This window comes from Hippoglossus hippoglossus, chromosome 5 (genome assembly GCF_009819705.1).
Source record: "Hippoglossus hippoglossus isolate fHipHip1 chromosome 5, fHipHip1.pri, whole genome shotgun sequence".
NCBI lineage: Eukaryota > Metazoa > Chordata > Actinopteri > Pleuronectiformes > Pleuronectidae > Hippoglossus > Hippoglossus hippoglossus.
The window spans coordinates 16,777,368-16,800,540 of NC_047155.1; the positions used below are offsets into that span (position 1 = coordinate 16,777,368).

The following is a 23,173-nucleotide window of genomic DNA, read 5'->3' on the forward strand; positions in this document are numbered from 1 at the left end:
TTTAACATAGAACAAGATGGAGAATATCCCTTGTACGTTCTACCACACTGATTAATGCCTAACACCAGTTGATGTTAGCAGATGTTCGGGACATGTCTTAACTCGTGTACCTTAGTGTCATCAGGTGTTTCGGCCTTTTAATCCTTGGCGAAGGTATTAATGATAATAATACCATATTCATCTCCCTTTCTAGCACCAATTTTACCAAATGACCTCTGCAGTTCTTACATCGTGTTACAGTGTTGCCAAGTGCAGATTTAAATGAAATCTAAATTTTGGCTAAATGAAGCCCCAAATACAACCTGACTAATGGTAGCATCCATATTTAGCACATGATGTAGGTCAAAGGGAAAATCAAGTAGTTCAAAATCTTCTATGTGATTATTAAATGAAAAGGTAAACCCATTGAAAACATTGCTTTTGAGGTACATTGAGGAATGTACTACCTGTACTGATATTCTGATTATGTGTATTTAAATCAATTTCCACAAAAACATATACCAGTCTATTAATTTCCACAATCAGACTATTAAACGCTCCACTGACCCGTGACCTCAGAGAGCTGCCTCTGGAAACACTTTGGCTTTTGTGAATCGTTAATGTGTGAGTAAAATACTTTAGGCTGCTGCAGAGTTAAGCACAAAATTGTCTTGTTTCATTTGCATTTTGAATGTCTGGATCCAAAAGGTTTATCTTGCACGTGTCCAGTGGAGCTGAACGGCGACACTCCCCCTCAGCGTCTGCGGTTCAAGCGGCTCCGAGACTAGACTCCAACAGCAAATGTGCTCCTTTAAAACACATCGTTAATGTTTGTCCTTATTTTCGTCCTCTGTCTCAGTCCTCCTGGCACATATTCCTGAATACCCTTCTTAGATTGTCACCAGGATTTCTCAGCAGAGTGAGCAAACAGGCAGGGGAGCGGCAGGAAGTTGAGGAGAGAGAAGCTTGTGACAGTGAATCCAAGATTATTTCAACTATTTATTCAAAATAAACAAACAGAATACGGGCATATTCACAGCAGCCTCGCTTTATTTTGTGAGCGGAAAGGTATTTTAGTTTTGTTTCCAAGATGAGGTGGATCATCTCTGCTAATCATCATCGTACATTCATTCGTTTTGCAGATTATTTTCTTTGAATATGGTTTTAAAGCAATGAGGGATTTCAGACACTCTGCTGTTGAACTGGTTCTGCTCTCAGTCTCAATTTTAGTTTTCAAAACTCGCTGCAGAGCAGAGTCATGTTGGAATATAAAAATGGTCCAAAATGAACCCAAAAAGATAAAAACATACTACATCATGTCGAGCTCTAAAACAGCATAAAAAGACCAACAAAAATGTAACCTTTTGTAACATCAACATTAAACTTTGCAATCATTTTTCTTTTTTTAATGTAAGACACCAACAATCATGATAACAAATGTTAGGCTAAATTCACCTCGGAGTAAAACATCTTGGACTTTTCGGGTTCATGTACACGTTCCAGTGCCAAAGAGTTTTACAGCAATGTCAACACAAAGAGGTGGATTGAATCAATGTCTGTATTGAACTGAAAACACACAACTGCTTTTTCCTCTTTCATGCATCACAATCTATAACAGGCACATATACGGCCCTGGTGTTATTCTCAGTTTATGGCTACAGCTCGTCCAATTACAGTGGAGTTCATCTCTGGTTTGTGGGGCTCAAATCATTCAAAACACATAATCTGAACTCTCAGGAGCATCTTTGCAAATGCAATTTGATTCCATGAATTACAATAGTCATCTGGCCTTGAGTTTTCAAACCATTTACAATGAGGTACATTTCTCTTTAGAAGATGTTGATGATGAGTTTTCCTCTTTTTTATGTGCACTTTTTCTTTTGGTACTTTGATGGTTATAACAAAGGGCTTTTTCCATTTATCTGTATCATTCATATATATCATTATTCTATATCATACATATCAACTTCATGTTTTCTATATTTTACTATGGTTCCTGAACTCCGACATTTATAAATCTACACAGCATCTGCATGTTGGCATCAGGGCTGATGTTGCCTTCGAGTCAATGTGTTCGTTGTGTCACGTTTGTCTTTACATGTGTTTGCACAGGAACAAAAAACTTTACTACTGTGAATCCATGAAACTGAAACCATCGCAGACAGAGTGTGATAATATAAAACAGACTTTGACCTAGAAAAAAAGTAGGTCAGAGTAGGGGCCTTTAAAAAGAACTGGTCTGATCCAGAAGATCTCCTGTTTAAATGCTAGTAAAGTGTTAAGTGATGACCACCGGATACTGGAGGACTCCACCTGTTCGAGGCAGCTGAGCTCTCATGTGCTGGAGCCTCATGGGTGTAAACTCTATAGATTGATTAAAGTATCCAAATAAGTCAAAGATATAACACACATATATATATTTGAAATAATTAAAGGTTTGCTAAGAGCCCCGACACAGAAAAACACACACAACTCTGACAAAGCACCACAGCTTGAGCAGTAGCCTTAGTGTATTGATAATGGATGAATGCCCTATGAATCATTCCATGGGTATAAAAATACAAATGGAGAGAGATGCTTACATCACAGACACGTACACTCAGCGGAGTCTTCAGATCTACACAAAATAAATACATACAGTTCTGCAGGACAGTTGTTTTTTTATGCATTTTTAAAAGTAGTGAATTTGGGGCAACATGCCTCTATTTCATGTTGATTTTCAGCCACTTGCAAACATAATCGTCATCATTCAAAGGTCCAGTTTTAGAGATCAGATCCTTGGATATGTTCGTCACAGCAGGAATATTGTCTGGAAAACAACGTTAGTGTTTGAAATAATAATCTTTGTATACATTCGCGTTTACACACTCTTCTTGATAATGACCTGCTGTCACGACACACAGATCATGTACTGTGTTCATGTCACACACACAGTGATGCAGACGTAACATAGAAATCTCAGTCGAGGGAAAAACCAACACAAGAGGCTGTGCAGTAAATCTCTGAACAGCTATAGTTAACCCTTTGACTTTTATACACACAACCAAGTGTACAAATCGTACAATAACAATCTGCAAAATGAAGCACTTTTAAATTTGTAGAATATTATAGTATTTTATCAATCTATCTCTATACAGTTATTTTTGAATCTCTTTAAAACCGTTTTGTTTTTCTACCATTGTAAAGTTTCTTCTTTTTCCTTTTTCTTAAATCAACTCACAGGACATTATATTCGCAGTCAACGACCAGCTGTGCTGAAGGCAACACAGTATACACACTCTGAATTTCAAACGGACATTCATGGTCAATAAAGTTAGGAAGAAGTATGGATGTGTTTGACGTTTGGGATTTCAAGCGAGACAGAGTCGGAAAAACGGAGACGTCCATCTCTCTAATAGTAAACTTATTGCAGCTCTTTACTTCTGGGCTCCAGATGCTCAGCTAAGCTGTTTGAGGCCAAAGGCAGATTTCCATTCTCAACAGAGTAAATATACTGCATTTGTAACAGAGTCAATATTCAAACCTGGTGGAACAATAACTGCATGATGAAAAGTGAATCATACCAGCTGGTATACAGTGCAATACATTCCTATGAAGTCTGAATGCAGAGGAATCTGGACGTCATGTCGCGTGTGGTCAGGATTTTTTTTTGTTTTGGTTAAATCATTCAAGCAGACTGAATGTGCCTGTGTTACTACCAGTGTGTTTTCATCCCTGAAACACACACACACACACACACACACACACACACACACACGCATGTTACACCACACCACATTTTTCATTATGACACTGCTCTTCTAGACGTGCTGTAGCTCAAGCTGGTGCCGCTGCTCCTGTGTGAGATCTTGAGCGTCGTGGCAACCGTCAGGCTCGGCGCCATGGCAACAGGGAAGCTGGATGTGGCGGATGCTGCGAAGCCGACCGTTGTGGCGATGGAGGGGGCCGGTTCATTTGGGCATCCATACTGGAGCAGGATGTCGACGCACTCCTGGCTGCCAGCGCTGCGGGCCAGAGCCAACGCCGTCAGGCCCTGAGCATCCCGATACCGCAAATCACAGCCATACTGAATACACAGAGGGACAGAGGATCAAACACTGGATAAGACGATGTGTCTACTCTCTAATCCACATTTTAAGGAGGTTTTATCAAATGGTCAGTGAGGCCCAGGGGCGGATCCAGGGGTGGGGGGGGGGGCTCCTGAAGTGACCCTGTGACTCCTAACAATGCCAACAATAAATAGACAATTTGTCAATTTGTTTCTATTTTCTAAGCTGTTTTGAAGAACACAATGTGCTTGAACATGGAGCAATTTTCTAAATATATTCAATGATGTTTGACTTTGCTCAAAGCTTAAGAGCTAACAGTAAACAAGGAATGACTTGAATGTGCACCTTTCTGAATCAGGGGTTGTGTATGGATGTTGAACATATAATTGGCCCCTCTGTGTATATCGTGGGCCCTTTATGGCTCCTGATTTAGAAGAATCCTGGATCTTCCTCTGCCGAGTCTTAACCCTGACAGGGCTGCATTAAATTATCCTAACAAGACATGACTCAGTGAGCCTTACTGACTTTCACACACACACACTGCATCACCTCGAGTTTTCTGCTGAGTCATGTGTTCCATTGCTTTTTCTTTCTTGCTGAGTTTCTTACTTACAGGTTATGGAAGGGCCACATTATTATTTTTGCAAAGCTTTGTGTGAAAAGTGAAGGTTTGCTGAGGACAACATTGAAAATCATGTCAGACCTTCTCTACCTCCACAGTATCATTATCTCTGCTTCTATGCATTGCAGGACTCTGGTGTTTTGTTGTTTCTTTTATCACAACTGGCAGAACCACAGTGAGATTAGAGGAAGAGGGGAAAACGCACCCAGACGAGGAGCTGCGTCATCACCACATCGGCGTGCTGACAGGCAGCGTGCAGGGCAGAGCCGGGCAGCCGCAGCGCCAAGAGCGACCTGGAGGAGAGGGCCAGACTGAGCGGTGCGTTAATGTCCTCCTTCGTGCAGTGAGCCAAGAGGAGCAGCAGCTTTGGGAGGTTGTGCTCCATCACTGCCAGCAGAAGGCGGCCAGATAGCGTGATGTCTGGGCCCTCTCCGGGAGTGGGAGGAGGCAACGGTGCCACAAACAGTTTCTGCTCATACTTGGCTCTGATCCACGACTCCCGCTCCTCTCTGAACAAGCACAGAAAGCAAAGAGAAACAGAAAATAAGCGAATGATCAGGGGAATATATTCAGAGTTGTCTGTCTTTCTCCTGCTCTGCTATGTACGCAGCTCGTATACCTATGTGTTTCAAAACATTTAAAGTCTCCCTCTGATGAAAATCAAGTTTTTCAACATGTTAACATGTCTCATTGCAATAAGCAGTCAGCGACATGGCAGAGTATTTCCACCGTAACACTGCAGTAAAACAAATGCCCCGGTTTGTGATAAATCAATCCTGTCAACTTGAGGGTGGAGCTCAGTGGCAGGTGGCGCTTTGAGGGTGGGGAGATGGGGTCAGGGGCGGGGCCATATTAGAATATTTATACACCCCAGTCACGACATCAGGAAGGAAGGCGTAGAGTTACATAACAATGCCAATTATACAGCCGTGTTGTGTGTCACTTAGTCAATTCCCTTTATTTTATTGTTATAATTACGCATTACCTGGTATGTATTGGCCTACATTGTCAATGTGGAATGTTTGATAAAGTTCTGTACCCCCCGATGAGTGGGATTCTTTTCAGAACAAACCTTTGGAATATGTATTTTTTGAGGAACAAAGTTTTAGGGTGTGCAGTAAGCTGCTGGAGTGGGACCTAAGCAGTGTCACCCCGACATCACATCAATAATGCTACATCTCAAAGCATGATGTCGGCTATCAGCCTCTTGTCTTACCGTGAAGCATCAGGAGCTGGTTTGCGTCGCCCCAGTGTGCGCGCCTCCCATATACTGTTCACCATGTGGTTGCCGATGGCGCTGAGCACCAGAGTCAGCTCTCGGGGGAGATCATCGAGGTCGAGCGAGCGAACACGCGTCAGATGGGTCCCCAAGTTTCTGTGGATCCCCGAACACTCGATGCAGATGAGAGCGCCCAGGTTCAGACTGGCCCAGGTCGGATCTTTGGAGATGGAGGATGCACAATAAATTAAAGCTGACCCTTCATGTTGAAACTAAACTTTGTGCTTAGTTGAGAGAGCTCTACCATTTGAATTTGTTGTGTGCCAGTTTGGCCATGTAATGTCACAACAATGTCCGCAGTTGAGTGAAACCCTGTTTGGACAAGTTTTAAAGGAGGGCTGTTAAACCTGTGGCCAGTGTGCCAAACATTATATTCCCCTGAAACTCCGGCCCTTTAAAAATGTTCCAGCATCAGAGGAACATCCAGGATTTCAACTATTTTCTTTTGGTCCAGTGATTTGTGAGACACTGATTTAAATTACAGGGTATAGTTAAGGATTTTTTACTGATTATATTTCCAAAAAAACAAAGGTTCATCATTATTATACTTTGCAGCCAGTTTTTCTATTATTCGAGTGAACTCAGACACATCAAACTATTTGTACATCCTTTTCTAATGGGTTAATTTACCTTCTTCAATTATGAAGTAACAAAAATTTGGAGACAAAGAAACACACGCACACACACACACACACACACACACACACACACACACACACACACACACACACACACACACACACACACACACAAACACATTGCATGTAAACCAGTGATAGATGTCTTTCTCTATTTTGTCATGTGTCTCTTAGTCCTGTGGCCACTTTTGTGAAAACACCATTTTTAAACCTGGTAATCCAGTGGTCACGCTCAGTTTCACACTGATTGACCAGGTTTGCTTTAGTTTAAAAACACATCAGGAGCTTCACAAATTCATGATACACACGTTCCTCTCGGCCCTGCTCTCAGACCAGATGGATGTATATTTTGAAACCATGAAACATGACCAAAGAGAAAGGGTAGTTTGGACTTGTGACAAGGCGGAAATGAGACAATGTTGAGAAATGCAACTAAATAAAGAAAGAGATATGGATATGTACAAAGAGGAGAAAAGTTGTGTTACTGACTCGGAGCATCGCAGTCAACACAGAAGTTGTTGCCCTTTGCGTTGCGGATCGCCTGCAGAGCCACTGCTTCACTCTGGCTGTTCCTGCGAGCCTGTGGGAAACACACAGGATATGGTTAAAACTAAAGAAACTTCCCTCAGTGATATCCGCCCTGCTAACTGCTCTCATTGCTAATACGCTAATTATCATCCCAGTGAATAAGCTGCGAAGAAAATAATTAAATTATGACATGTATGGCACAGGAGAGGGCAGGCTTTGGTAAAGTCGTCTGCCCGTCTTCCTTTGAAGCAGCAGTAACGGTTTCCTAATGGGTTGAGAAAAGTGTTCAAGGCAGCTTCTAAGAGAAAAGTGTTCTTATCCGAGAGTCCCAGGGCACAAATACACAGCACACAACGAGATTATACAGCAGATGATGTCGCTTTTTATATCACAACTTATATTTCATGAGATAATGAAATTCCCTCGCCCGGCTCTCTGTGCATATAACAGATGCTCCCAAGTTATTCGAAGAAACGATTATACAACTCAGTTTGGCAACAACTGCAGCATAATGCACATAGATATATTTTCCCTGTCCACTGTCTGCTGTATATTTTACTTACTAAAATCGGCTGGTTGCCTTTTCTTGAGTCTTATTTGGATATTTGGCAAATCAGTAAGTTTAACACTTTAACTAAATCATTGACTCTTGAGATTTTTTAAATGTTTTCAGAATTTTGTTTGTGTCTTTAATGGAGCTCAGGTCTCATCCTGTTTCCCAAAATGATTTTATTCCGTTTATTCCGTTTCTTCAGAATGATACTGTTGCAGTGAGAGCAGATGGGAACACAGACGTCGTTTCAAGCCGACGTGCGGAAAGTGCCCCGCAGCACCTGCTTTGCATAACAAACCTCAGGTATGACTAACCCCCCTCCATGCAAGCAGATACATTTCAGACCACAGAGAACTAAATAAGGCATGTGTTGGGTTGTTAAAATATTCATAACGTTGTTTGTTAGTTAAAAACTACCAATAAACAAGGGAATAAGCAGAAGAGTTTCACGTGTTTTACGCATTTTATACATGACTCAGCTGTTTTGAAGGGAATGTGAAGAAACCTCTACTGACCTCACGCCCATATTTATATATTTTTTTATATGAAAGAAATATCTATCCAGTTAAATCAGGATGAATTGTATGTTGCACAAACAATACAGAATTAATGAAGTAAAATAATGACTCTATTATCAACATAAAATACAGTGACTGCATTGTCTACAGTAAAACTCCTTTTGTTCGGTCCTTGCCTTGTTTTTGTTGCTCTCACACAGCTGCAGACTGGCCAGGATCTGGCTCTCGATGGCCTGGACCCAGGAGTCTCTCTCCTCCACACTCTGGGCTTCAAAGTGCCACGTCTGGCCGGTGCTCGACACGATAAGGAAGTCAAAATTGTCCTCATCTGACACAGACACATACAGCAGAGATTAGATGCTGTTGTTCCAATGGAGACGGCAAATGCAGAATTCCCTGCAGCAGGTTCCATTTGCACCTGAGCAGTTAAACATTATGGTAAACAACAATTCGATTTCAGTGAGTTACATGCTCAAAATTTGCATTCATGTAAGTAGAATATTTAATTACTGTATAATGATATATAGACTTTGAATTGAACATGAGTTGCTACAATGCTGCAGGAACACAATCAGACAAACAGATGTGTTCAGAGGGTCAGTCAGAGTGTGACAGATCAACATTACCTGTCTTGCTTACGTTTCTTAAGCTACCAAAGCTTTTAAGTTTCCACATTTTGCGCTTGGCTGCATTAGAAGACGCCATGAAAAACAAACAAAGAGACAGAATAATAAATGTTTCAAGGATAAACCACCAATTTAATATAAAGTCACCACGTATTACTATTTTTTAGAATAATAATATGATATTTGCCTTTATTATTAGAAATTTGTGATTGCTAACTATAACAATTATTTGGAGTTGTGAGAATTTACCGTCAGCTTGGCCCGTGGCTGCGTCTCCTTTCTGGTTCATGCTCTTCTTCCTGCGATGCTTCTTCCTGTCGGTCACTGGGGAGGCACAGCCTACGTCTTTGGTGGAGGAGGAGCTGGAGACTCCCTCGACTGCAGAGTCTAGACACAAAATCATAGGAGAATGTATTTTATGTACGTATTATGTAAATGAAAAATGCATGACTCTAAGTCCTTTACTCACCCACACTCTGAGCGGGGTTGGACAATGTGGAAGGACACCGTTGCACCCCTCTGTTACTCCTCAGGAAGAGCGCACCGCCCAGCCCTTCCATTTCCTCCACTTGCAGGAGGCCGCTGGCACTTACAGGCACTAAAGAGACGGCAGCGAGCGGATACTCAGTAACAGAGGAATGTAGCCAAACATTGCATGTTAAAACTGAGCTCCTGAGGTTTAAATTAAATCACTGATTCTGTATGAACACCAGAGGAAATAAGTGTAAGAGTGTTACTGAGGAAATTTTTAAGTGGTTCACAAAAAACTTGTAAAATCCCTTATGGTGCTTGCTTGCTCTTTTGCAAAGATTTTGTATTCTCTCAAGATTTTTCCCTCTTTCTGGTACAGAGGCTTGATCCGCTCCTCGTCAAAGAACCGTAAATTTACTGTGGCTCTGAACCCTGCACATCCCCAAATCTACTATTCTATCTTCTTTTAACTCCTTAACTGTTTTAGTACACACACACACACACACACACACACACACACACACACACACACACACACACACACACACACATACACACACACACACACACACACACACACACAGACACACACACAGACACACACACACACACACACACACATACACAGTAACTTTCTCTCTTTATGGGTGCAAGTGCATTTATATTTGTGTAAATGAGATTTATTCTATAATATCCATCTATCCGTTATCTATAACCGTTTATCCTTGGACGACAACACCCAGCTGAAACTGGGAGAGAGGCGGGGTTCACACTGGACAGTGAAATCATTCACTCACATTCACACCACAAAAAAAAAAACACGCACATGGAGAACATGCAAACTCCACACAGAAAGGCCCCCGGCAGAGCCTGGATTTGAACCTTCTTGCTGTTGTAGGTAGATTTTCTTTTTTGTTTATGATTCATGCTAAAGCCCCGATTATCCCAAAATGATCCTCTAATGGTGTAAAATGCAGATAACCCTGTACGTGTATTCTCTGACCTGGGCTCAAACCCTCGGGTCCCGGCATGTCTTTGACCCGGCCATTGAGCCCGGCTGGAGGGCCGCAGGCGGGAACAGCGCGAGGTGGTCGCTTTCCGGGCACTTTCACCGTCACTCTCAGCAGGTCCATCTCTTTCCCCGGGGTATTCAGCATGTAGTCCTGCCGAGACAAACAACAACTGTTAACCATCGACCAGCAGCGGCATCATCCTGCTTTACAGCGCTCTGTCAACACCCTGACTCACATTGACACTGGAGTGATAGGACAGTATGCCGTCGTTGGAGAGCGTGACATACTTCTTCTTCCACTCTTTGTTGAGCGAGCTCCCGCTGCGCTTCAGCAAGATGCCCTGATGGAGGTGACAAAACCAGAGAGTGAGAATTTATTGGCAAAGTCTGGTGTGTTCATCTCACAGATTTCAGCGGCACGAAGGCCGTCGGCTGCCAGAGACACCCACCAACTATTCAGCCGGTCGATTTAGGAGATCACAACACTTCATCACTCCACATGATGAAATTGCCTTCACACCTTTGATATCAAGTGACTGCTGGTGTGACGTCCACTGCAGACGGTCATTAGATAACACTGCACATGGTGCTGATCTGTGTCCTACCTGTTTGATGGGGATGGAGCGTCCAATGCCCAGATCGCCCTTATAGTCTGCACTTCTCCTGTTTGAGTCGCTGCCCCTCCGACCCTGGAGGAAAACAAATAACGAATGGTTAAAGATATAATGTATAAGAGTGGAAGTTTTCCCTATTAACTGCGCTTTCCAAAAATCCATTAAAAGAACAGCATTTGGAAATGGGAAGGGGATTGCAGCTGACTGGTTATGAATGTGAGCAGTTTCCAGAGAAATTACAGGGCCATCAGGGCCATTTGCATTTGCACTAATCAATATTCTTATCAAAAAAATGTATCAAATGATAATACATGTAAAATGAAAGGGTCTGCTCATAGTAGCAAACATCCAGATTATCATCACATGACTCTGCAGGTCCCCTCAGCTAAACAGAGCAGTTTAGCATCTTTCAGCTCATTGTTTTGGTTTCGAGGTCCCAAACTGTAATTTGCTGATTCACTTGGATCATTTCCAGCCTCATCAGGCAGCTGCTCTTAACCAAACAAAGTCCTTAAACCCTCTGTCGACTTTCTGCCCAGAAACAACAGTAGTCAAAGTTGGTGAATAGCTGGTGAACAGAGAACAGAGTTTGGCACCAGATGGCAGGAGAGGTCAGAAAGGAGTAAGGACCGGTTAGATAAAATGTCAGTGCCAATTTATTAAAAAAAATGTTGCCCCTGAGGGACAAAAATCAATAAATGCAGAGAACCTGTATTGATTGCATACTATATTTTGTTACAAAAATTGACAAGCAACAACTTTAAATAACTCAAAATATGAGACAAGTTGGACACTCATATTTTTATCTTTCTTCATCTGCCTTTTCCTATCCTCAACGAGTTGTTATGAGAAATAAAAGACATTCTATAACAGTTGAGCCAAATCCACATCATGTTGAATCTGATGTGCTTATACCTTCCGTTCATACTTTATGGGCCCTGTGAGCAAACTGTTCACTGTGATCTAAGGTAAATCAGAAGGATTAGTGTCTTTAGGCAAATAAATGGTATGAAACAGTCAGATTTCATACTGTGATTAGAGGATTTTCAATGGTGTTCTCCCAAAGAGCCTCTGTTTGCCTTTAATTGTGTGGAAACATGAGTTCAGAGCTTAATGAGATTTTTTTCTTTCAATCTGGAAACCTGTTGAATTGTGGGGTCAAAGACAAAGGAAAAAAAAGTAAATGGTGCCAAAGCACGTCTGAAGCTTGGGACCATAAACAGACAATGATTTCCTCTGTGTGTACCGCAAATCGAGAGGTGCGTCTTCGGGTGGCGCTGCGGACTGTCCCTGGCGTGGCACTGTCCTGTTTCTCCCCCCTCGCTGTCCTGCCGATCTCCTTATGGCTGATGACAGGAGTGGAGGGAAGTGAAGAGGAGTAATCGCTGCTCTGACCACCGTTACTGGCCTAAACAGAGCGGAGGAGAGTGGGTGGTGGGGGATAATTGGGTTTGACACTACTCTGTGCGTATAGTCTTTCAAATAGCCTGGCTGCAAACATGAAATACACTAAATGGTGGAACTTGTTTCAGAGAGTGTGGGACAGATGGTCAGGAAAAGGTTTACCTGTCCTGGAAAGACGCCTGACACCGGGGTGGAGCCTCCAGAATGACTGGGAGAGTTAGGGAGAGATTTACAGGAGGCCAGCAAAGCAGCTTGTTTCTTGGCTGCCATGATTTTCTGAGCAGCTGTGAAACAGGAAAAAAGACACATAACCGTCACATATCTGCTTCTTCTGCAGTGTTATGCGCTGTGCTCCATATTCTGCTCGGGCTTTGACAGGGACACACACCATCAGTGAAGACTCTGTTCACGTTGAGGCCGTACGTGGCACAGGTTTCATAGTAGGTGCAGCGCCGCACGTCTGAGCACAGCTGTCTGGCCCTGGCGTCATCGATCACTCTGGGGTTGGTGCTGCTGATCTTATCTGGAAACAATAACAAACAACACAACAGATACAGCGAGAGTTCACCTCTGCAAACATTTCGATGAAAGCATGTGTGTGTGTGTGTGTGTGTGTGTGTGTGTGTGTGAGCTTGTGTTACCCTGAGTGCCAACTACTACGAAAGGTATCTCGGCGACGGGCCGGTGGATGGCGAGCTGGTGGTAGATTTTGTAAACTTCCAGGAAGCTGGCCTCATTTTCCAGACTGAAGACTAAGATCACTGCATCCACCCAACTCGCAAACTAAAGAAAAAGAGGGAGAAGAATAGTGGTCACAACACGGGAGCGTGCAGGGAGTAAAGACTAAATTGCATAAAGTGGAATTTGTTGTCTATTATGTTGAAGTCCTGGTCATTCCTCGACTCACCTGAGCTCCGGGCAGCTCTGTCTCCTCTCTGATAATCAAAAGGTGGCTCTGTCCGTCAACTAGGACATCCTTGATATACTGGCGTCCTGCAGATATAGGAATAAACGAGAGTTATATGATTATTTTACCTTTCCACTTGTCACAGCAGGAGAAACCCATGTATAAACAATAATTATATAAGCATGGCCCTGGTCTTGTCTGTTTTAATGCTTTTAGAAATCTCTGCTGTGACTAAAGTCTTCTATCAGTTGTTTTCCTGACAGTGACTTAAAAACACACATAACAGCTGTAGACGACAACATGTGACACCAACCCTCAGCGTTTTCCAGCGGCAGGTAACTTCCTGTCAGGTGTCTGTGGACCAGAGCAGACTTCCCACTGCACAAACCTCCCAGAACACCCTGGACACAAAAACATAGAGATAAATAAAATGTTTAATAATTATAAAATCCTATACCCAGTTGTATGTAATAGCTGTATGTGTCAACGTGCTCACCAGGTGAAGCTCTTGTACAGTTTGGGTCATGGTCCATTCTTGACTGCTGGTGACTGCACCTAAGGAAAAACATTGACAGCAAAGACAAAGGTGTGAAGTGGACAATCATCAGCACTGTAATGAGCGGATGTATTGGTAACACAACAAGGAACAAGATACAAAACTACAAGTAATACAAAAGAGGCCGGAAGATAAAACACGCTCCACAGAAATGTTTGTTCTAGAAACACAGATTGACAGCAAGACGCCAAACTGTTTTTCTAAATGTCCGTCTGCTTTATGGAGTGTGTCTAAAAAACACGAGGTCTGAAATGGTGCAAACAGGAAACAGAGGTGGTTCCAATAAATGTGAAAAAATACATCTTTGAGAAATCATAGACTCTGATACATCCATGAGTTTTCTATAGAATCAGAAAAAGTTGCATATTTTAAAAGTGAGGAAAGCAATGCTATGGTGCAGCATTTAATTCGAATGTAGAGAGCACAGCCTGAAATGCAATCAAGCTGCGCCAAATTTCACACACTCATAAATATCACACCCCTAAATGTTTGGAATCAAGATGCAATTATTCACTGTGGCCTGTTGGACAGTTATTTTTAAAAGCCTGTGGACACAGCAGCAAACAGAGGAGAGTCAGGGTGTCCAAGTCTCTCCACCTGGTGCAGAGAGGCCGCAGCTTTCACTCAAATGTACAAATGTGCAAGTCCACTGGAAACTGTGAGTGTGCCCCCCCCGCACACTAACACACACACACACACACACACACACACACACACACACACACACACACACACGCACACACACACGTTAAACAAATCAAGTAATCTAAAATAAAAATGAGCAAACTCTATTGACCCCTTATTGAAAGTCTTTGAATTGCACCAGAATTTTACTAAATCTAAAACAATATTTAACTAGGACATAAAAACAGTCTGTGAAGAAAGATGCTTTATCTTAAACATAGAAAAGTAGTTTGTTATAATTGTAAAAATAAACATGTGAAAATTTCCTTTGAAAGACATTTAAATTTTCTAACTGAGGGCAAATTTTTCATTTTTGTTGAAAATAAGACATCAACGAAGACGCAGATGCTTCAAAATGTTAAGAGTTGAGCTTTTTCTTGGTTTTCTGGTTTTGTTTTTCCGAGATAAGCACGTCGACTTGGCAGCAACGACGGGATGACTGAGCTCTGACAAAGTATTTAACAATCACATTTTGTTCCAAGTCTCATGATAATAAATCGTTGGATTATAATCAAATGAGTACTCAATTTATTAACTGTGATCACAGCAAACTTCCAGACTGATGTATTCTACAGCTTCAACAAATTAGATGTTAGACTAAGCGTTGTAAAAAACACTAAAAAATTCATAAAGGAAGTGTAGACAGTGAGGGTATTTACATTAGAGTGTATATGCTAATTCTCTGGACTTTCAGAACTCATCTTTAATTTAATTCTGGGGTCAAAGAAAGATTTCTACAGATTAAAAACTCTCATATTCGGACCTTCTTAAAAGAAGTGAAAGATTCAGCTTGTACATTATGCCAGACTAAATTTGAAAAAAACTAGTTCTTATCTTGATACAAGGTGGAATAAGAAACATGAATCCACAAGTGTAAAACATTTACAATTCTGTAGGCAACACCTGATAAACATTTTACACTTTAAAGGTTCAAAGTCTTGATGAACTAAACATTGTGCACTGAGGGCTTTAGGTCCACTCAGTAGAAAGGCGCCTCAACCAATCAGGAGCAGCCAATTATATAAACCTAGGTTTTATAGCATCAATAAACTAATTCAAACCAAACTAACTGGAAATATTAGCATATGAAAATAACTCAGTGTGATAAGAATGACAGAAACTATCTTTGAGCAAAATTATTTAAAATGTATTTTGACTGTTTAGTTTGATCCATGTCCCACCCACTAACATGGAGGAGGTGAGATTTATGACCTGTAACGCAGCCAGCCACCAGCCACCAGACACTCAGATCAAGACACAATACACACACACACACACACACACACACACACACACACACACACACACACACACACACACACACACACACACACACACACACACCCATGAAGGACATCAAACACCTCTGCATCTCTGAGGTCGTACAGAAAAAGACAATTACAGATGTACATTAAGATAGAACTCACAATGACAACAACACAGATGACGTTTGCTCACACACACACACACATACAGTGAAGCTGTGAGGTCACGCTGTGCTCGGGCGGGGCCGCGGCGTCGCCACAACTCTCTGGGAACACGGATTCTAACTTTGAACCCCCACAACTCTCCCTGAACCACATCTCTGGGCAACCCCCACGCCCACACTCCCCTCCACCAGCGGCGTCACGCCACAGACCAAATAGCATCTCTTACCGCTTGCTGTTGCCATGGCAACTCCATTTTCCAGAAGCCTCCAGCCCAGGTCTCTTTACAATAAATGGTCTCTCATGGATACAGCGACGTGTGTGAGTGTGTGTGAGCGGCATGAAGACATGATGTCCACCTGTGCACACATGATGCTGAAAAACGGTGTGCCTTACGTTTCTTACCACGCTGATCAATACTTTCACTTTAATTATGATCAGTATCAATCATCTGCCATCAGACCACCAACATGAAATGCTTCAACACGACACAGTGTTGACGATGCTGCTCACAAACACAATATAGCAGCGCGGAATGAATCGGCTCCATTTGTGGGCTGATTAACTCTACGCACAGAGCAGGAAGCAGCAGGTCCCCGCTCTCCTCACTCCTCCGATGAACACAGCTCTGTGTATCCCCAACCTTAATTATTCATGTCCCACTTACTCCTGACAAATTATTCAGAGCTTACTCCGATCCTACTCTCTCTGTCAAAGATGATTTTCTTTAGAAAAGATTAATCAAGATTAAAGATTGATAAAGTTGCATCACTTCCTTTACTTCAAATAGACGAGTCTGAATATTTCATGAGGTGTTTTCATAGTTTCTGACTGGACTGAATTAATTTGTGCGTCAGGGTTTGGGAAATTCACCAAAAACAGATAATTAAGTACAAAGCACAGAGACATACATACCACTGTACCTTGTAATGTGCTCTCGAGTCACTATTATAACACCTACAGATGGAGCTCTAGTAGAATACTACACCATCAACAGTATTCAAACTTGATCTCTAACATTTAAAATCGAATCAGTCCTATTTGCTTGTGAGTTCGTCATAGATCTTGATTTAAAAAGATTAGACACATTTAGAGGGTTAAATTCGGTGCAAGTTGAATTCCTTTAAGGGGACAGTTGGGCCTTGGCGGGGAATGCGCTCTACTGAGTGCTATTCTAGTCTGTTTGTTGGTTGGTTGGTTGGTTGGTTGGTTTGTCTGCAGGATTATGCGAAAACTACAGAACAGATTTCCACAAAAATTGGATGGACGGATGGGACATGAGCCAAGAAAGAACTCATTACATTTTTGGGCGAATCCGGACAAAGGGGCGGATTAAGGAATTTGTTTTCACTTTCTTTAACATTGCGAGATAGGCTGTTTTTGACACTTTCACCAATTTCCCAGAGAATAATTCATGGACTTCTGATGTCTTCAGGGGGACTGATCTATGAACGTGTGCATTTCGGTGCAGCCTGATTGAATCCAAGGGGACTGTTGGGCCTTGGTGGAAGTATGAGCTCTACTTTTGACATGTGGATGCATTCTTCTTGAAAATCTGATATTTATTAAAGGGTCAACTAATGATTATCAATTAGTCTGTCAATTACTGTCTTGAGTAATTGATGGTTAAGTCTATAATATCTCAGAACAAAAGTGAAAATCAGTGACATCCTTACCTATCTTGTTTGTTCTGAACATTGTTCCATTGATAAATACGTTTACTCTCACATAAGACAAAGAAAATCCTCATATTTTAGAAGCTGGAACCATCTTGGTAATTTCACATTAAAATGACATCACTGATTATCAATTTGCAATTTACCTTTATTACTTTATCTTAATTTTCTGTCAGGTCACTAATCAAATTATTGACTTATTGACAAAGCTGCAGATCCTTATGGAGTCTGAGTTATATTTTTACCCTTTGAAGCCATTAGCGAATATTAAGAGGATAAATGTTCCAGATGTTCAGTTCCTTAAAAAGCGTAACCCCCCCTGCAGAGTGGAAGAACGGCCTCCTGTGTTTTTCCTCTTTAGAGACGTTTTATAGCTCTGAGTCGTCCCGACTGACTGTTATTGAATTTTCACCAAACTTAGTTATTTTAAGTGATGTAGCACTTACAAGTCATTTCAGATACACTGAGAGCCGGGATGTAATGAAACAGCTGAGATGTTTCAGCAAAGGAAGAAAAGATTAGCATCTGGAAATGAAATCCTTCTTTGCCCTGTATGTTATTAACCTGTTAATACTGCACATGTTGCAGACACTTAGTGTTCACCAGTAGCTTTCGTGTTAACTTTTCATTAGAGCGGGCAGACAGTGTAACTCAACTCGCAGAAGATAATACCATAGGACACGAGAGTCATATTAGTGCTATAGCCTGAATTCACTTTGCATGACAATATGCCTCATACATTTTCCTCTTTAGCTAATATCGCAACAGTGTGAGATTCCCAGCAAAACAAATAAAGGAAATGAATAAATTGAGTGAGAGCATTAGAGTGTCACTGGGACAAAGAGGGTCTAGGCACATCGAACAAAATTGCCATCTCAAGTCCCAAGTGAGTAATGATGGTTGAACCAAAACAGCACTTGTTGATAGAGTTTTCTGCAAATGTGATGACATTTTCATGGATGAATAGTTTTGCATTTCTTCTACAGAGTCGTGTGAATGATGCTCAGCTGGTTCATACGACCATCCGCCTCTTTACTGTTGTTATTGAGGTAAGTGTTTTCAACCCTTTGATTGTTGGTTTGTTTGATTGTAAGCAAATTACCCCAAAACTACTGGATGGATTCAGACTAAACTCGGTGGAAGGATGTGGTATGGGTCAGGGAACAACTAATTCAATTTTGGTGCGGATACAGACAGTTTAATTCCACTTTCCTAAACATTGTTGTGATAGGGTGTTCTTCAACATGTTTGTTTATTACTTGGAGAATAATTTAGGGGTTTAGGGGACTAATATTCATATGTGTGTGCACTTTAGTGCAGAGAGAATGTTGGGCCTTGGTGGAGGTATGCGCTCTCCAGAGTGCCATTCTAGTTTTCGTCTTTATTTTTTTTAGGCATCACCGGGGGCTCATAATGACTTGCATTTCGTGAAGAAGAAGAGTGAAATGTATGAAGCTAATTTGATCAGAAATGCTGGTGTAACATTGCATTGATTTTCCTTTAAAAGTTGTGTGTGCAGGTACACGGGGTGAACTCACCTTCCTCTTCACTTGAGCCCCTCTCCACAGCTGGATAGAGAGGACACGCGGTGTTAACAGTGGGTGGCACAGCTGCACTTTTGGTGAAAATCCCACTAATGAACTTGAGCATCTTGCGGTCACGAGGTGGAGCTCGCTGGATTGTTCCTCCCTGACCCTCCTTCCCCTTCCTCAGGTCATCAGAGAGGGAATGTAGGTCGCTGTTGTCCAGGGTACGACTAGTTGTTTTCCTCTGAGGCCTGCACACATCCGTGGCAGGAGGCGTGGGCAGAGAAACAGAAACGGTCTTAAATCTCTCCCCCTGTGGACTGTCCCGCGTCATTACGCCTGAAAACCCACCGCTGATGGGAGCTCCAGGGCGAATGAGCGTGCCCCTGCCATCGCTGTCGGCCCACGATGCCCTGTAAGGCCCCAGAGTTGTAGCTGCCATTAGGGCGGAATGGTCACGGTTGTCCCTGCGGTCCAAAGTCTTAGCAGAGTGATACAGGCTGGTGTTGGCCTCTCTAAGATCCCTCCAGGCTGCAGAGTTGCCTCCTGCATGAGGCCTCATCAGGACCTCAGGGCGCTGGCTAACCTGCGGAGGGATGGAAAAAGGGAGGCTGCAACGTGAGCGGCTGCTCAGGTCTGCTCCATTTTCTCCCTTTAGGAAGAGCATGGGTGGCTCCCGGTAGAGCTCCGTCTTCGGGCGCAAGGCGTCTGAGCGAGGCCCCTCTCTGCGGAAAGTTCCCTCAGAGGAAGTTCCTCCATAGACTTTGACCATTTGCCGAACAGGTGCATGTATGTGATAAGTGTCTTTGCTTTTACCAGTTGCTGCAGTGTCTTTTTGGTGTCTGTGAGTTTCCCTCCACTCAGGTTTCCTTCTGCTCTCAGTGGGGGTTCCATACTTGACCGGCACCTGCTCCACATATTCTTCTTCCACCTGTGCGATTTCTTTTCCCACCACTTCCGCACATACAAGTCCTTCCTCCTTTTCAGGGACATCTCTCACCTCCTCCGTCTCCTCCTCCTCCTCCTCCTCCTCCTCCTCCACCTCCTCCTCGTCCTCCTCCTCCTCCTCCTCCTCCTCCTCTTCTATCTTCTTCTTGGGGCTCCCTTCCCCCTCTGGAAGAGCCTCCTTCTGGTTCTCTGCATCATCCTCTGGCAAAGCCTCAACCTTCACCAGAGTGAGGGAGATGAGGTAGGTGGTGCGTCTCTGTGGGTTGCCTGCGTTGCTCATTGGGACGGCAGACACCTCAGCACAGTGGCACCTGCTCTCTGACCTAGCCAGACCTACACACCTCCGTCATGGCAACCGGGATGAGACTGGAGCAGAGGAGACAGAAGATGTGAGATCAAACACAGGTACCTGAACAAGCCTCGTGCTGCTGTCTGACATCAGGCGTGTGTCAGGAATCCCTCTCTCCCTTTAAACCCTTTAATAAAGGCATGAAGAGTCATTGAGAAAAAAAGAGGAATACTTCGAATTGCAAATTTTCAGAATCTATTTAAAAGGCTGACCCAGTGGTGAAACAAGTCTAGACTGTTTTCTTAATGCCTCCATTAATCCTCTTCAATGCACACCGCTACTACTGGTCTCTACCACTGATTCATTCATAATCCTTGCCCGTGTCTGCTCAGCTTTCCTTCTTAAACTCATTTATCCTCTACAAACCTGACACACACAGACAGAGAAGGACATTTCTTTCGATAGTGTTGATGCCTCAGCCTCAGATTACAGCCTGGAATTATGCAACAGTCAATACATTAGGTTGATCCAATTCTTGAATATAGGACTGAAATTAATACAGGCTGAATAATGCCACCTCACTACGGCGTGTGTCATGGCTTTTGCTCGTATCATACCTTAATTCTTTCCTGAAGAAGATCCATTGCAAAGCTCTGTGTACATTTCATTTGATGAGGACTTTATCTCGCCATCGGATTAACGCTCATATCAGATGGCACATCAAAGCAGGCTGACAAAAAAAAAAAAAAAGGAAGAGCTTCATCTGATGAGTCCGGGAGAAAAAACAGGTGAGATGGAACAGGGGGGAGAAAACATCAAAATGGAAATCATTCATTTGTCACGAAGCGTCTGGCAGCTGGAGCCTCCATTCGACAATGTCATGCATAAAATTATGAGAGAACGGTGTGAGGGTCACAGGGAGATGCTGAAAAACATCTGTTGTTATGTCTCCAATTTTTTTGTCCTCAAAAAGACATGAAGTCGCTGCGTCCCAAAGCAAAGCCTCCTTGTGCCTGTATCCCTCCTCTGGAGAGCTCCTCTCGGTCACTGCATCCTCTCCTCCGAGCGCCTCATCCAATTAGCAAGTCAATAAAATGTGTCTGTGAGGCAGAGGAAGCCCACCAGCTCACCACTGCCCCTCCTCCTTTTCTTCCCCTCCTCTTCTCACTGCCACAGAGCCTTGCAGCCCCCCTGCTAGCCCTGCGTTAGCCTGCCGCACAACCAGTTCCACACGCTGGGACCCAGCTCTGGCAAAAGGGGTTGGGTACGACAGCCTTGCTGTGAGGTGGTGGTGCTAGTGATGATGATGGTGGTGGTCCTTGCCCACGCTCATCAGATTTTTATTTGTGCCGACACAACAAAAGAGACGAAAGAGAGGGAGAAGAAGAAGAAGGGGAAAAAACCCTGATCTCTGCTCCTGCCAATGCATCTGCTCTGTCTCCAGCTCTCTCTCTCTCTCTCCTCTCGCTCTGTCCTCTTCCAAAGAGATTTATGGGCAGCTCCTGATGTCTCTCTGCCTCCCAGTCTGTCGGCTCTGAGGGAGGAAGAGGTGAGGATGCACAGAGATGAAAAATGGGGATGTCACCGGATAACTAGAATAAGAAGAAAAAAAGAAAAAGAAAAAAAGAAGTGGGCAGATGTGGAGGGTAAAAACTCATCGTTAAAAGATGGAAGATGAATTATTATAATACATAGAGGAAACTGAAGATATTGAGGAATGTAAAGGATTGGGATAATTAGATGCAGGACAATAAGATAATATAGAGAAGAGTGGAGAAAAAAAGATGTGTCCTGGTAAAAAAAATGCTCAAAAAAGCTACTAAAAATCTAGAAAATATTTGTTTACTGCACAAGCTCTCTTCAGGGAGAAGCGGCTCTCCCCTCGGTGCTTGTATCCTCATCATAAACCTGTCAAAATGTATAAAATTACATTAAAATATATTGTTAATCACTTTAACTTAATGCTTCATAAATGAATTGAATATGGACAAAGTGTGTGTGCACATAAATATTTCACATGACGTACCATGAATTTTAAGTGAATACTGCGAGTCTATTTACACTGTGCTTTCACTTTGATCTACATTTTGTAGCAACATGTGGAAATGTGTGATGAAATAGAGCCACTGTGACAAATTGATTATCATGGAATAAACAATAAACAAGGCGAAACAGGCAAAGGTGTTGGAGTTTTAACCTTACGTGTAGCTGGGAGGATAATTTAGCAGTGTAAAGGAACAGTTCCACATTTTGGGAAATATACTTATTTGCTTTCTAGCAGAGTTCGATGTGGAGATTGAGATGAGAACTAACTCTTGTGTCTGTACAGTAAATATAGTTGCTGGTTTGTGCAGCTGGTTGGCTCAGTTCAGCAAAGAGGAAACAGTCTGACTTCGAAAGTCCTTAAATAAAAGCTTGGTAACATATTTATTGAATACACAAACTGAAGTGGAGCCGTTTCCCCTGTTTCCAGTCTGTGTGCTCATGCAATCTCCTCATCCACAAAAACACTATATTTCCCAAAATGTTGCACTATTCCTTTAATTTACTGCGTAGCTCCATCATGCTGAGCATGACTGTTTGCTGATGACCGAGCGTGTGCACTCTAATAGGATATTTCTATGTATTGACGACTGTTGCATTTTGTAGTAGTATAGTTCTTTTCCTAGTGAAAAATTATAATAATTTAAAGGGAAATTCCACTGATTTTAACAATAAAAATGATTTTAGAACCATCATGGAGGGTACTGCTCAACATTTGTTTTTTATTACTACAATGACAATAAAGACTATTATATTAAGCTCTATTCTATTCGATAGCTACAGTGGCGACAAGAAATGTGGAGAAAAATGCAGGTAGCCTGGAA

General features: G+C 42.5%; 1 protein-coding gene across 2 annotated transcripts; it reads right to left on the reverse strand.

The window, feature by feature from the left end:
• Positions 1 to 2,452: 2,452 nt before the first annotated feature.
• On the reverse strand, positions 2,453 to 22,202 carry LOC117761424 (arf-GAP with GTPase, ANK repeat and PH domain-containing protein 1-like). Of its 2 annotated transcripts, XM_034585295.1 has the most exons (20): positions 20,924 to 22,199; positions 19,082 to 20,383; positions 13,697 to 13,755; positions 13,514 to 13,601; positions 13,201 to 13,286; positions 12,935 to 13,076; positions 12,682 to 12,816; positions 12,456 to 12,577; positions 12,136 to 12,297; positions 10,881 to 10,964; positions 10,512 to 10,616; positions 10,267 to 10,426; positions 9,262 to 9,390; positions 9,042 to 9,179; positions 8,793 to 8,852; positions 8,343 to 8,494; positions 7,057 to 7,147; positions 5,867 to 6,089; positions 4,856 to 5,159; positions 2,453 to 4,045 (listed from the first exon to the last, which is right to left on the reverse strand). In XM_034585295.1, exons 2-20 carry the CDS (start codon positions 20,295 to 20,297, stop codon positions 3,764 to 3,766), a joined length of 3,738 nt encoding a protein of 1,245 aa, XP_034441186.1. In that variant the 5' UTR covers positions 20,298 to 20,383; positions 20,924 to 22,199; the 3' UTR covers positions 2,453 to 3,763. The 2 variants fall into 2 exon arrangements, with proteins under 2 accessions (XP_034441186.1, XP_034441187.1); XM_034585296.1 differs by lacking the exon at positions 12,136 to 12,297 and having other exon boundaries at positions 20,924 to 22,202.
• Positions 22,203 to 23,173: the final 971 nt, after the last annotated feature.

What these genes read in the sequence shown, in the direction of transcription:
- LOC117761424 (XM_034585295.1), bottom strand. Translation starts at nt 20,297, where the DNA reads ATGAGCAACGCAGGCAACCCACAGAGACGCACCACCTACCTCATCTCC. An exon ending in GGGCTCAAGTGAAGAGGAAG is followed by an intron (nt 13,756 to 19,081) that starts GTGAGTTCACCC and finishes GTTTTTCCTTAG; the next exon opens with GTGCAGTCACCAGCAGTCAA. An exon ending in CTGTACAAGAGCTTCACCTG is followed by an intron (nt 13,602 to 13,696) that starts GTGAGCACGTTG and finishes TTTTGTGTCCAG; the next exon opens with GGTGTTCTGGGAGGTTTGTG.